The sequence below is a fragment of the Strix aluco genome, chromosome 4 (assembly GCF_031877795.1).
Source record: "Strix aluco isolate bStrAlu1 chromosome 4, bStrAlu1.hap1, whole genome shotgun sequence".
Classification (NCBI taxonomy): Eukaryota; Metazoa; Chordata; class Aves; order Strigiformes; family Strigidae; genus Strix; species Strix aluco.
The window spans coordinates 104,521,384-104,537,294 of NC_133934.1; the positions used below are offsets into that span (position 1 = coordinate 104,521,384).

Here is a 15,911-nt window from a genome sequence, read left to right on the forward strand (position 1 = left end):
ATCTTGGAGATTAAATTAATGTCAAAAAATAAGGATAGTAAAGCATGTCTGAGACTAAATTCAGCTGACTAAATGAAAATCCTATCAAGCAAAGAGAATTTTAAAAAAACAGCAAAAAATGTTAGGTACAGAGAAGTGATAGGTTTATGGTGGCTATGTGGGATAATATGTAACCTGTTAATAGATGTTATAAAATAAAATACTCGAAAGAAAGGTAGTATTTAAGAAGAGTATATCTGAAGTGTTTGATAGCTGAGATTTTCTTTTTAACTTTCTGTGTTGTTTGGAATGTAATATGCCTGTGTGGATTGAAAACATTTGTTTGTCTCTTCTGGTATATTAGGAAGAGTTAAAGAACAGTTTATGTGCAAGGCTTATTCTTTTGGCTTTGCGTCTAATTTAAATGTACTGTTTATCTCCACAGCACCTAGTTTTTAATAGGAGGATAGTGACTTACTTTAATTTATCTGTAAGAACACTTGAGAGAATGTATCAGGACCATTGGCAGCAGGCCAGTGAATACTGTGTAATTTCCAAAAGAAAATATTCAGGATCCAAGCAAGAAAGCCTAGGATGGTAGTCCATTATAAAAATAAACTTATACTGGCAAATAGGTGCATGTCTTTACATTGCAGTGACTGGGAGTGAGTGGGGAAGAACATTGCACCTGGGTGGAGTTGTTGCTTTAGCAGGGTTTACATGCATGATGAAAACTGCACAAATGTTAATACTGTGGAAACACAAGAGGGAAGCTGAAAGTGGTGCTTTTCATACTTACATATGCGTCCAGGACTCAATGCGCCAATTTTCCAAAAGAGTTAGAAGGATAGGAAAGTGGTGAATGTGCAAATACTGGAGTTAAATTTGTGTCTTATTTGACTCATATCATGTACTCTGTTTGAATGGGTGCAGTTATACTTGTTCTGTATTATATAGTCTTTCACTATCATAATGTTTTTGCTTGTGTCATATTTCTGAGCATCTACAATTTTTAAGGACAGGGCAAAAATTAGGTGAAGTCTTAGAATATCGAGTACTGTTTGATCTGTTTTGACAACAAAATTATAGTTTTGCTGACTCCAAAATGAAAAGCATTGTAAAATTATTATATGGAATTTCCTAAAACAAGGTAATAGAGTGATTATTTTTAGTGGCGTGGATTGCTTTGTTAAAAGGTGGTTATTATATTTTTGAAGCATAGAAATAAATACATATATATTTCTAAACCACTACTTAAAGCACATATTGAAAGGTAAGTCAATGAACCAATTTCACTTGTAAGAATTTGATGTCAACTCTTAGTTATGATCCATATAGACACTTTCACTGTAATTTGTTATCCTTCAAAAGAATGTTTGTGCAGCTTATAAAAATACTTTAAAATTGCATGTCTGGAAGCTGTAGTTCAGAGGAGACTCTGGCTTTAAAGAGATGTGATATTGTAGATTGGAACAGAACTGCAGAATCAGCTTGTGCGGGGAAATTTGAAAAGTAAGTGTTTTATGTGGTGGTGAGCTGTTGATTTCTAGTCTTGCTCCCTTCAGGAAAAATAGAGGAGCAAAACAGATATGCAAACCTAGTGAACAAGTTATGTATATATAGCTGCTCAGACACATGTGCAAGTGATAAGCATACGCATAGACAATTGTCTTAATTGCATTGGGTGTTTGTGCCTGTATTGGTCTTGCATGAATGCATGGTGCTTAATGTTAAGAATCTGGCCATAGCTTTCTTTGTATCATCATGGTCATGACGTGTATATGCAAGTGTATTGCTTACAAACACATTTTTTAGTTCTTTTGCTCTGTAGTGAAAAATATTCAGGAAATAAAACCTCTCTAGAAATATTTTTGCATTTATTTCCTCCTATTTATAAATTCCATTAATTGTCAGGCATCCCTTTTGCATTCATGGTAATTGAGGCAATGTACAGTCATATGCATAAGTTAAGTAAAATGAATCATCTTTTTTTGCTACCTTCCTGGAAATGAAACTCTATTCCTAATCCTCTATTTGTAGATTTATTAGAAGTAGTAAGTTTTTCTAGTTGTGTAATGATTTTAATGTACTTTTTTGTGGGTTTGGTTTTGTAATAGCAATTAGAAGGACTTTTGGTCTGGAATTACTATCATGTGACTTCAACATACACACTAACAAACATACACAAACACAAAGGTGAAGGGGTAAAGAAAGCTTTGAGAGTATCGTGGTTTTGTAAAGACTTTTCATCTGATGCTCTAGTTGGGTCAAAAAGCAACAAATTGTAAAAGTGCTGCTTCCCCTTTCTCCAGAATACACCCGTTACATCTGTAAACACTCTGAAGTAAATCTGAAACTCTTCTTCCAAGGCTGTAGTAGAGGCAGAATAAGCCATACTTGTCATATTGAAGTCTGTTTCTTCTTTTACATGCCTCAGCAGGAGATACTGTGAGCCTGTTATTCCTCTCCTTCCCTCTTTTAGCAATAAGGAGTGCTGTTTACCTGGGAAGGAAAGAAGACCTGGATATTGCATGGGTGTGTATGCAGAAGAATCTGCATGATATTCAGAGAGGCAGAGTCCTCTTCATGCACGTGGCTCAGTTGTTTAGTGTCTACCATGTGTGCTGTGCTTTCAGCATCAAACTCGCTGTGTGCTAGCTGTCAGAGATCCCCTTGCAAAGTGGCAAGGGTAGTTTCAGGTTTCTCTGCACAGTGTAGGAGGCAGAAGAGAGGTTGAGAAGATGATCTTTCATGCATCAAACACAGGAAGAGTGGCTAGTAACTGTTGAGCAACACAAAGTATGGAAGATGAAGAAAACATCTTGCATGGAAAAAGAGGGAATAGCATGCCATGACTTAGAAGATAAAAAGGAGCTACAGATAACTGAAACATCATCAAATACTGCCTGGTCTTTCCTGTAAATATAATCACCCTTTCTTGTGTATAAGTTTTCATCTCTCCTTTTTCCATCCCATTTCTTTCCTTGTACGTTTTGTATGGTTAAATACAGTGCATTTCTGGCCAGCTGCATGCAGAAAGACTCCTCATCAGAAGCACAATTAAGTATCCAGTATCTGCCCGACTCACTGGAGTGTGTGAATATGATTTTGTCAGACCCTTTACAGTACGCTGAAAATGCATAGTGCCTTCTCTGCACCAAGTACTTTCAAGCACTAAAGATGGGGAGAATGCACACCTTGAAGTATTGCACTTTGAATCACTTAAGTGTTTAAAGTATGAGTGCAGCTAACTTCAGAATGTCTTGAAATGTGCTTCAGGGAGAGCAGTGCTTACTACCACAGTAATTTTTATGTAGTGCTTCAGAAGGAGATTTAGAAGACCTAGCACAAGTGCAAGAGGAATGTGGTTATTTTCTTCTTCAGAAACCTTCATTGCTTCTATTTTAATAACAACTAGAATGAAGCTTAAGTTCAGAGGAAAGACATAATAATAAAAAAATATTAAAAAAAGATTTTCCAGGGAGTACATTGGACACTCTTATCTGAGAGTTCACCCGCATCTTTAGTAGACCATTTACTTAGAGTAAAGGGTGTGTGGGCAAGGTGTCTTGCTGGCACTTTATACAGTGACCTTTCTTTTATGTTGGACACTTAAAATTACAATGTTTTTCTTCACTTCTAAAGCTGTAGTTTTCTGGGATTTTGTTTAGAACTCTAATTCATCAAAGCCTTAGTTGGTTGTTTGCGGTAGGGGAGGTTGAGTACATTTGGATAAGAGAATTTTCACTATAATTAATGGGCATCAGGAAACATGACCCTGCCTAGATAAAAGGGAGTTCTGGATCATTAAGATTTAGATAATGGAAGGGGTTATATGTGAAAAGCAATTGTCTAGTATGACAATAGCAAAAGAAAAATGGGGTGGGAGGGTTTACTTTGTTTCTAGCTGGTTTAGAAAACATAAACACAGCATGCTTAGTAAAACTCTAGCAGACACTATGTTTGGAAATTATGTAATAACTCCATATAGGCTGTAATGATATCCTGAAACCCTGTATTTAAACTAACCTGAATTACAATGAGAGATAAACAGAATATTTACCCATCCCTTATGAGCTGCTGCTGATATGTAAATTTATTCTTCTACTTTGCACAAATATACTTTTGAGCTACTGCTTAAACACTTCAAGGTCCTTAGCCAAACAGTTTTAATGATGCCTCCAATATTATGAAAGTGTGACATTTGATGAATGCCTTGTATAGTTGTGATATCGGGGAAAGTGTAAACAAAAAACGCACATCAAGTCATCGTGCAACACCTAGATAATTTATAATTTTACTGTTTATATCCATCTTGACATTTTTTATCTGCCAGAGGCAGGTTTCATTTGGAATCTTAATCTGAGATTTATTTGGTGGATCTGGAAATCATAGCTAGAGTTCCCACAGGAAATGGTCCATCTACCAACAGATTAAATGGCAGTCCTGCAGTTGTTAAGGGAGCTCTGCATTTAACACACATGCATACTCATTCAGTCAGCACTGTGGAGAAAAATTAAAGTAGTAACCCAGGTTTAGGAACAATGTAGCTAAAAAGTCCCATATTTGCTGAATGACAAAGGGTTATATAGCAGCATTTCATTTTATTATTCGTGCTTGAATTTCTTGTTTGCTTTGTTGAGTCTGCTGACGAATACTAATAAATGCCTGCAACAATCCAGACGAGAGATGCCTGGCAACAAAGCTATGCGGTGGACCTCCCTGATCTTCTCCAGTTCACAACCTGACCTTTTGAAAAATTGGCTGGGCTAAGCTGCAGAATTTGGGTGTAATGGTTATTGTTAACTCCAGCTTTAGGATTTATTAATTTGTGTGATCAAGACTTACCTATACTTCAAAGTTTCAAAAGACCAAACACAATCATCCATCCATTAGAACTGACATTGTGTTTCAGTGAATCCCACTTAGTATCTGCCTAGAGATTCTGCTGTTTTGATGCATTCAGAATATAAAAATTCTTTTTCAAGTGTGAGACCAATCCAATGAAAATCTGGTGTCTTCTCAGAGACTAATATTTTAAAATAACAGTATGTTAATGAATTGCAAACGGAGAGTGGAATGCCAAAGGAAATGTCTGATATTTACACATTAATAAATGCATCACGATTAACTGCGGTGAATTCCAAAATAATGATTGGCTGCCTATTTAAAGACTTAGAAGTGGTTTTCTATTTTAAATATTCACCAGTTTGTACACAATTGCTGTTTAGATGCAAAATAGAAGGGCAAAAGACTTAGTGAGAGACAGGCAAGGGAAACATCATTACTAAAATAACCAGAATCCTCAGAGAATTGTAAAAAATTGCCTTTGCCAGAATAACTCCAACTGTTCTTAATCTCCTTCTCAATTTATTTCTTATGAAGGGTGTTGCCAGGGTTCCACACAAGTACAGGTGAATAAAGAAGCATTCAAAGTAAAACAGATGTCCCCACACTTAAAACACATAATGAATTCACTGTTCACTTTAGATTACGTTAAGGAATAAAAAAAATGAACCATTAAACTTCTGAGTTTTGTCTGTATTTTAGCAGACAAAATATTTTCAAGCCTTTTTTTCTGTGTGTGTATCTGTCACAGGATATAGAACAAACTAAGACATTAATACGAAATATAACTTAGGTTATTCTTGTTTCATTTGCAGAGAGTTTTCTCAATAAAGTTCCAATAAGAATATGTTGTTCTCTTTCATCGTGATTTTGGACAACTTAATTTGAATTGTATTGTTCTGTTAACCTGACTGACTTCTAAAACAGTTTCAGTTGTTTGGAAGTTCTCCGTATTAGAATGATAGTCAATGTTAAAAAATAAAAAAAAAGGTATTTCATTTCTTATGCCTACTGTTGAAATTACAGGAAGCCTGTATATACTGTACACTGCTTGTCTGTCTTCTAATACAGAGATATGGTAGTTTGTCATGTGAATGAAAATTATCATCATAAAGAACTGTGAAAGGATACCAATTTAGTTATTTGAAATTTCTCTTAATTTTTTGATTGTGTAAATGTTACTTTATGATTCATAAGTAAAAATGGTATTTTTTTTCTTGAAGTCCAATTGAAATGGGTTGTTAAAGGCTCTCTGACAGAAGAGAGGAGAATGTGAGGTCTCTGAGGAGGAGACAGGAGCAGGAGGGGCCACTAGTGAGGGTAGCACAGGCTCCAAGATACAGCCTTGGACTTCTGCAGTTTTACTTCTGCCATGGCTTGCTTAATGACCTTGATCCAGTTACTTCATTACTGTGTGCCTCAATCTTGATGACTTTAAAATTACTATCACAGTGCTTATGCATCCTTTATATCTGTGAGAGTTTCCAGAAAACATTGTTTTCAAAGCTTATTTCAGTGAACCTCTGTGATTTGTTTCTTAAAATAAGAGTAGATATCCTATCTCAGTGTAAAATCCAGGACCTTTCTGAGTAAGAGTTACTTAAAAGTAAGTTGATAGTCCTCATTCTTCTGAGTTGACCCATGGTGCTCTTAGCAGGGCCCACAGTTATGTATCATTGGGGCACTGAACGTACAATGCATCTGTGTGGTGATTTCCTATTCGTTACTGCCAAGGGTTTGGCTGGTTATATGTGGCATTTTGGCTGGTCACAGCACTGAGAAATAAAAAGAATTAACTTGGTATTACAAAAATACTCTGAGCTCAGTCTTTACTTGTTACCAGGTTCATGTGACTGCCATTCTGCTGTGCTACAGAAGTGAGAGATTTAATGAGATCTTAAGAGTCCTGCTGAATAATCATTACAGTTTGCCTAGTTTTCTTTAAATGTTAGAAAAAGCGTGTCATGAAGGGACAACCATTTGCTGTTAATTGCAGGTTATTGGTTCTCAGTAAACTACACTGCACTGAAGGAACCTAAATAATTGCTAATGTAAATAAATTTGTAGTAAGTCCAAAAATTAGTAAAGCTGCAACTTTTCTTGTTTGTTTGTTTTGGAGAAAATGTATATTGACCTTGTACTTTTTGTACCAAGCTTTTGTTAACTGTTTTCCAGAAACAGGAATTACTTTCTTCTTGAAACTTAAGTGCAGCATCTTTTCCTGGGATTAACTCTGAAAACTTGTTTGCAGATTGTGGGGAAACTAAAATAGTGAGGAAGAAGTTGAAAATAGTGTCCACCCTTTGAGATATGTATGTAAATCATGTACGTTGCATCTGTGTCAACTCAAATACGAATGAAAAAGGAAATAACAGGCATTCTGAAAATGCATAAAACCTAAACCAACTCTTTTCTTTCTACTTATGCCATGCAATAGGATCAGATTTCTTTCACTAGCCTCATTTTCTTTCTTTGCATATTTATGCCTATAAAATCCTCTAATTTTGGTTTGTCACTCATTTTCAGGATTTATGCCTTTTAATCATTCAGTAAGGGGTGAACTGTTGAGCAATCTGAGTCTCTCACAGTCATTCCGTTTGGTAGAAGTTCCAGTAGTTATACAGCTGAGTGAATGAATGTTTGTCTTTGACAAAAAGGCTGACTCATCATTTTCAGCTCATGAAGGAATATTTGGTCATAGTACTAATTTCATTTACATAGCTTGAAAAGTTAGTGGCTATCAGGTTCAAGTTTTCCATTAGACTTAAATATTTAATTTCTATTTATTATATATAACTCAGTATTCAAGTCCAGTGGCATTAGATGTTACGAACTTCAGACAATTCCACAATCCATTTTTCACATGAAGCTATTAAAATTGCTTTTTATTAATGCAGCAACTGTCTTGTCCTAACAGCTTGTTAGAACACTTGCAGGTGTGCATGCATTGTCATACACACATGCCCAAAATTTATCTTTTCAGAAATGTTTATAATATTATTAATGTACAAAAAAATATAGATAATTTATAATAAAGAATAGCAATTTAGTGAAAATAAAAAGAAAGTGAGGTTCTCATATAATGCTCTTACACATTTGACAGTGCAGCAAGATGAGGTAGATGTGTGGTTTGCAGGTAGAGGCAAGAGCAAGTATTTTTAAATTTTAGTAAGTGTGTCCTGTTATTCCAGTGGGAACAGGTTAGTTTAGTATAGGGGCAGCATGACTCTCTGCTTTGATAGTTTTGTTGGGTAGTGAATATTCCCTCTTGCTGTTTGAAATTCAAAGCTTTTGATGTTGTATAAACAAAAAAATCCTATAGAAATTGAAGCTGTGTAGTTGTTTAGACTGAGCAGAAAAAATGCATGATTAACAGTAAATTAGATTTTGTCAATCACTGAATTTTGGGGGCTTTTATTAATTGGGGTTGCAGCTAATTCCTCAAATGTGGCTCGACATTTTGTTCTGCATTTTTTTCAAATGTTTTTAATCTGACAGCATCACGTAGGAAGAGTAAGCTACTGAGTTTGCAGTCAGCTTTGCTCACACTCCCAGGGCGTGTATGGCTCATTCCCTTCCTTCCTGGTTTTGCTCTTTTTCCTATTCTGCCTCTTACTGCCATCCCTCTAGGGGTTCATTCATGCAGTCTTTTGCAGACAAATGAGAACATGCTTTGTCTGTGCTACAGATCAGCTTCAAACAAATACAAGGAAGCTATAGGTAGCAAGCGGTAAGTACTATTACGCTTGAATCTGGTTTGGAGCACCAAGGGTTTCCAATGTCCCCATACTCATCTGCAGGCAGATCTGTAGCCAACAGTGTATTTTGTAGTGCTGCATGCATGTTCTGTTGGTTTTTGTTTGTTTTCCTTTATTGTTATTCTGCTGAGATCCCCTGCAAACCTCTGAGTTGATCAGCACAATTTGGCTAGTGGGGTGCTGAAAGACTACAAACAGTGGGAAGGAGGTGCCCGCTCGGCTTCTGCTGGGTGACAGGACTGCTGAAGACACTGGTATAACAAGGGAAGCTAGTACCTCCTTAGCCTTCCAGGTGAATCTGCACCTTTTGTGAATCTGCACTCTTTTCATAGTGTTAGTGTTGGTACAGGATTCTCTAATGCTGTGCTTTCCCTGATCTCCATGCCAATCCCCCACTTATTAGAAGAAGCTATGAGAAATAGTGGCTGCCTGCAAAATGTGTTAGGTTTGATGTTTTTACTTGACTTTTTAACCACTCCCAGCTTAACATTGAATCCTGTTCTGCGTTTACTATTTCAAGCCGTGACAGCATTATCTTCCCCTTACGTCCCTCACAATCAATTCCCAACTTTAATTCTAGTGTCTTTATATTCCTTCTTCCTAACATTTGCTTTTCTTTCCCTCAATGTGAACAAGCTATTCATTCAAGATAAATACATACAGAAGATCAGCTGTTCAGCTTTTCCCTATAGTGAAATATTAATCTGGGCTACTGAACTTGTTCTATTTTATATGGAAAATAACTTGTTTAGTATACTCAAGAACCAGAATCAATGGTGGTGATACCACTTGATGAAAACTATAGCATTTTTTTCCAAAGCTTGCAAGGCTGTTTTACCCTTTCTCTGATGTTCCTTGTGCAGCCTGATTATTGCAAATGCTACTTACTCCCCAGTGTGTCTCTGCAGCATTGGTAATTAGTGCACAATACAATTTGCAGGAAGCATGAGGAAAAACAATGAAGTGCATTGATTAATATTGCCACTTAGTTTAACAGCAAGACAAGCTACCATGTACCAAGGCCTAAATTACTTGGGGGGTGGGGTGGGGTGTCATGGCTCTACAGAGAATAAAGTGGGTTTTAAAATAAAAATTCGCTATGCCAATTGATCTGACAGTGTTCAAATTGTCTTCCCCAAAGCATTCAACTGACAGATTTAGCATGTTGACCAAAAAAAAAAAATGCATTACAGCTTTATTAAATGAGTAAAAACCTCTAACCTTAATGCCCTTGGACAGAGTGCTTCCAATTCTGAGTGAAGGATGCTGCCATCATCTTCTCTCTTACAAAGCCAGTAGGGAAAAAACCAGATCCTCTGTGTTTTGCCTGATGTTTCCCAAAATGCCACTTACAGGCTTGCTGTGGTGCTGCTTAGTCTTACCCATTTGCTTGAGGGAATTGACTCTGGATGAAAAAGTGTGCTGCAGATGTAAGTTGCTTAAAGAAGCAACATTAGAATTAATAAATGCCAACACAGGTCTAGTCCCATTCTAAATTTTTTTTTCCAGATGCTGTAACTTACAGTTGAAGGCATATCTTGATATGGCCTAAAAATTTAGACTGAAGTTCAGCTGCTAATGCAGGTGTTTACCTTATCATGCAGACATGTTTATTTCATTCTGTTTTTAAAAAAAAGTAAATCTGTCTGCTGACTTGACCTGTTATCTAGAGAGCCTTGCTGCTTGTTTGCAGCTCATTCAGGATGTTTTAGAGAGGCCACTGAGGCTTTTCTGACCCTCTGTTACCCACTGCTGCTCTTCCACGTAGGCACCAGTGATACTGTTGTGGTGACCTGGGAAGTATTACATGTGACTATATGGCTCGCGGGGTGATGGTCAAGGGCATGGGTACCCAGGTGGCATTATCCTTGATCCTGCCAGTAAGAGGGAAGGGTATGGAGGAGGATTGGGTGAAGTAGATGAGGCCTTCTTCAGACAACTGGAAGAAGCCTCATGTTCACAGGTCCTGGTCTTCATGGGGGACTATGATGCTGATAATCTGCTGGAAGGAGGGTGCAAGTGATCCATGAGATTTCTGGATTCCACTGATGACAACCTCCTGACACAAATGATTGAGATGCCAAGAAGGAGAGGTGGTCTGCTGCACCTGATACTTACAAACAGGGAAGAACTGATTGTGGATACTGAAGTCAGGAGGCAGCCTTGGCTGCAGTTACCGTGAGGTGCTGGAGTTCAGGATCCTGAGAGGAGGGAGCAAGACAAAAATCAGGACCTCAGCTTTGGACTTCAGGAGAATAGACTTTGGCCTCCTCAGAGATCTGCTTGGAAGAATCCTGTAGGATACAGGACTGGAGAAAAGAGGGATTCAAGAGAGCTGGTTGATATTCAAGGATCACCTTGTCCAAGCTCAAAAATGGTCTATCATGACAAGCAGGAAATAAAGCATGGATCAAGCAGGATGTTGTTTTCCTTGACTTTGGTAAGGCTTTGGACTCTGTGTCCCATAACATCCTAATAGAGAAGCAAAGTATGGGTTAAATAAGTAAACAGTGAGGTTGATTGAAAACTGGCTGAATGTCTGTGCCTAGGTGGTAGTGATCAGTTGCACAAAGTCCAGTAGGAGGCAGGTACTCCCAGAGTCAAAAATAGGTACGGTCCTGTTCAATATCTTCAGTGATCTGGATGATGAAGCAGAGTATACCCTCAGCAAGTTTGCCGATGATACAAAACTGTGAGTAGTTGATACACCAAAGGGCTATGTTTCCATTCGGAGGGGCCTCGACAGGCTCAAGAACTGGGCAGAGAGGAATCTCATGAAGTTCAGCAAGGGGAAATGTGAAGCCCTGCACCTGGCCAGGAATAATCCTATGTAACTGTACATGCTCTGGTGCCAACTATCTGGAAAGCAGCTCTACAGCAAGGGATCGGGATCCTGATGGACAACAAGTTGAGCATAAGCCAGCAATGCACCCTCATGGCAAGGATGGCAAACAACATCATGAGCTGCATTAGGAAGAGCATTGCCAGCAGATTAAGGAAGGTGATCCATCCTCTCTTCTCAGTGGTGGTGAGGTCACATCTAGAGTGTGACGTCCAGTCTGAGCTCCCTAGTACAAGAAAGAAATGAACTTACTGGAGCAAGTACAGCAAAGAGCCGTAAAGAGTCTGGAGCATCTTATGTATGAGGAGAGACTGAGACTGAGCCTGGAGAAGGAAAGGCTCAGGGGAGTGGATCTTACCAATATGAGTAATACTTGCTGGAAGGGAATGAAGAAGAAGCCACCAGACTCCTCTTGGTAGTACCCACTGGCAGAACAAGAGTCAATGAGCACAAATTAAAACAGGTGAAATTCCATCTGAATACAAGGGAACAATTTTTTACTGTGAGGGTGATCAAACACTGGCGCAGACTCCCTAGAGAGGTTGTTGAGTTTCTGCTTGTGGAACTATTCAAAAGCCATCTGGACATAGGGTCACCTAGGACTGGTTTCCCAGGACTGCTTGAGCAGAGGGCCTGGATTGGATGATCTCTAGTGGTCCCTTCCAGCTGCAATGACTCTGTGAACTCTTTTTAAAGTCCCATCACTAAAAGCAGTAAATTCAAAAACCAGGAACTGTGAAAAGAAAAACTTGTTCAGTTGATTGCTCTCACACTAAAGGGATAGAATCCCTTTTTTGATTTGTCCCAGTGTAACTGTGGTAGCTCATGTCATCTAATCTTTTTAGGATTCTGGAGTGAGAAAGTTTTCTTCTCCAGCTTTCGTATAGGGTGGGCCATGGAGAGCACAGTAATGCTAAACAAGGAACAAAGGTTCATGGCAATACAGTCACTGGTTATTGCAACAGATATGTGTGCTTGAATCTTTCCACAGAATGCAACACACTTCACCTGAGGCACTTCAGACATATATGGCTTATAGAAAATATTGATGCCCTGGAGAAGAAGGGGAGAAAAAGTTGTTATGGCAAGTGAAGCATTGTAGTTTGCCTTCATATATATACACACACAGATCGCTGCATCTGAAATGGGAGAAGTGGACGGGCTGATGTTTTATAGGCAGTTCTTTATAATATAAATCAAATGGAAACACATCTCAACCAAGTGTATGCCTCCCTATAAAAAGCTTTGCAAGTATTGAAATTCAGACTAGGTTAGTTTTCAGATAGTACTAAATGGAGAGGATTCCGAATTTTGCCCTTATGTGTTGCCACTCCCAAGTTGGGGCACATTCTTAGAATTCACATAGTGAATTTTTTAATGCACGTTTCTTTAAAGATCTTTGCTACTTACTGTAGAGAGGAGCAATAGGTTGAATACAGTTTTAAAATTTAGCAGCACTTAAAAGGAAATCTTTGCTCAAAAACCTGCAGAATTTCAAGCCAGGGAACAACAGCATGTGTTTGCTCAAAGAATCCAAGTGGCTGTGGACTGTGTTCAATTTCTGCATTAGCTGTGAAACGATCTGAGAAACACATTTCAATCACAGTACTGAAAGTAGTGTTAGGTTATACTTTTTAACAAATGTTTTATCCAGTTGTGGTCCCCACATGTGTATTACTGCTCAGAAACAAAGAAACTGATAGGCTTCTGTCTCTTGTTCCTCTAGTACAAAAATCCGTGATTATATTTTAGAGGAATGGTGAGAGTGGCTTCAAGTGGATTTGTGCTGAAGTAGATAAGGAGAATACAGATAAGCAGCAAATACAATAACTTTTTCCTCAAGGTAGTAACAGGTAACTTTGTATGGGAACCTGTTGAACTGTCTCCAGCCAATCCACAAGTCATCTCTCTGCCCTCAGGATGTTTCCTGTTCCACGGGCTGTGCCTTTCCTCCTTCAAGGGAAAAGTAATCTATTGCAATAGATTTTAGAGACAGTCTTCAGTATTCTTGACTTGGAATCTGTGCTTTTGTGTCTTACATGCAGCATGACACCTTGATACTGATTGATGTGTATTTTCAGGTAATTTATAGATTATTGCAACTGTATAGACAGTTTCTTATTATTTTTGAGGAGAAAGTAATAAGTTGGATCAAAGAACGCATATCATATATTTTATCTAAAATGTTTGGAAACGCTAACTTTATTAAATGAGCAAAATCTCCGGTGTTTGTTCTCTACTAATCTAAATGAAAGAATGAAGAATATATGCACTTTTTTCCATTTGCAGCTTTCTTAGGCTTCTTCCTCCTCATTTTTAATATAGTTCTATAATTAAAAGTTAACTTGTTCTTACTTTATGAAAGAACATTCATGGTATGTAGATCTTTCTCTGATTTAAATACCATGATATCAGAAATATGTCCTAAAAATATCTATTAGCCAGGCTTAAGAGAACTAACTATCACATTCAACATGTTAATCAGATAATTTTCCCCTTTGGCACCATTTGTGCTTTGCATTCTTCGAGTTCTTTAGTTGAATGAGCCTGTACCTTACACTCTCCAGGAGTGAATAATAGGGCCTTAAATTTGTTGCTAATTGCAGCTTGCTGATACTCCTTTTGTAGCCAAAACAGATTTGGAAAAGACCTCAGTATAAGAGTCTAGTTTGCAACCTGCAAATTTCCCTGTCTACAGTAGAAATTCATCATGTCTCACTAAGGTAGAGCTGATTTTTGGAAAAGGTAGGTAGATAATTTCCTAGGGTCAGCATTATTTTAAGTAGTCATTTAAGAGGAAGAGGAATTAGGAAAAGGTGATGAATTTTTCAGGTTTTCATGAGAAAAATCCAGTAAATAGGTCATTAACTCCTACATCCGTGCTCTAGGTACACAGCTCTTGTTCCTTAGTGGGATGAGGAAGCTGTGAATCTGAAACTACTTTCTCCTTTCTGCTATGAATAAGAATATAGAAAGCCATTTTCAAATGAGAAATCTCAAGTTTGTGCTTCTTTCTCCAAATCAAAAAATGTGTTTGCTTCTATTTCCAATTAGAAACACATATCCTGGAACAGAAAAAAGAAGACTTTTGTGTTGAGTTTCAGTTTCATCAGAATTCTCAAAAAAGCCCAGAATTTTTCATCCACGCAGAGGGTGAAGTGCTGAAACCTTCAGATTTTCCAGTAACCAGTCAAAGAGGAGGAGCCCAAAATTACTGTAATTCCAGTCCTGAAGAATCAAGGTAAAAACAAATACTCCTATATATAGTTTTTCTGGATTCAAATTACAGACACTATGCATACGGATTTTTGGATAAAGATAGGGAAGTTTACTTCCCAACCAAGAATAAACTTAGACTCACCATATCTACCCTTCTTCCCCTGTGGAATGCAGCATTGCACTACTGTATTCTCTAGCACTCATAGAAAATATGATCATGGCAATGACTTATATGACACACTGTGGGTATTTCAATGATGGTGATCTCTCCAGAAAATTTTAAAAAGGCATACTGAACAGAATTAGGAAAGATGATTTAAAAGTCTAGTAGCATCTGTGACTTTACACAACAAGCACAGTGTACTGCAAGTATAATTAGTGAGTAGGAGGCAGGAATAAAGCAGGGTGAAGTCTGGATGAGGGTGAAAGATGAGGAGCTGTAATACCTTGCAGGCAGTCTGTGACAGGAATCTGGAGAAGGGTAAATATGGTTTTGAAAAGAAACTCCAAAGTATGCTGTCATTAATTTTGGTAATTTATTGTCATTAATTTCTGTACTGAACTATGGCCCTCTACTGCAGTCTTAAGAAGCGTATACACGCATGCTGTATGTGGCATAATATATGAAGGTATACCCAGCTGACCAGAGAACATTCTACCAGTTTTGAGCGACTGACAGGCATTCTGAAACCCAAGTCTTAACTGAGAGTGACAGAGTTGCTTTTGAAAATGGGATCAAGGCTGCAAGATACCTGTGATGTACTTTTGAAAAAATACTCTATTTCTTTACCTGTTTGGCAGATTCTACACCTGATTTTGTTATCTTTAGTATGATCTAGTGGTGACCCATTGGGCCAAAACCAGTCCATGTTACTTTTCCAACTGTCTTGTTGCCTTTTTTTTACATTAGGGCCTGAGGTATGCTATTAGGGCAATGCAGCCTGCACTAAAAGTCAAATATAATCCTGACTGCTGAAGTACAGCCCAGCACAGAGTCAGCCAAAGACTGTTGCTCCTACCCTTCACCAGTGCTACTCGCACTGACGGTCAGGCTGATCTTGAACAACAGCAGTCAGCATGTTGAGCCATCTCATCTGCAAATATATTGCATGTAGGATCCTAAAGCTATAGGCCAAAAACTCATTGTAGTAGATACTATATAAACTGTACAAAATCTGTCCTTCCCCAAATAGATTGCAATCAGAATATGAGAGAATATCTTGATATAGAACAACTCAGGAAATGTTGAGTCAGTGTTGATTTGC

General features: G+C 37.9%; 1 protein-coding gene across 10 annotated transcripts in view; it reads left to right on the forward strand.

Moving 5' to 3' along the window:
* The window catches only part of MIPOL1 (mirror-image polydactyly 1), a 199,823-nt gene that overhangs the window by 38,310 nt on the left and 145,602 nt on the right, over positions 1-15,911 (forward strand). For all 10 annotated transcript variants that reach the window (XM_074824653.1, XM_074824658.1, XM_074824662.1 and 7 more), the window contains one exon: positions 14,482-14,668. In XM_074824653.1, coding sequence (XP_074680754.1) covers positions 14,482-14,668 — 187 coding nt within the window. The remainder of the gene's footprint in view (positions 1-14,481; positions 14,669-15,911) is intronic.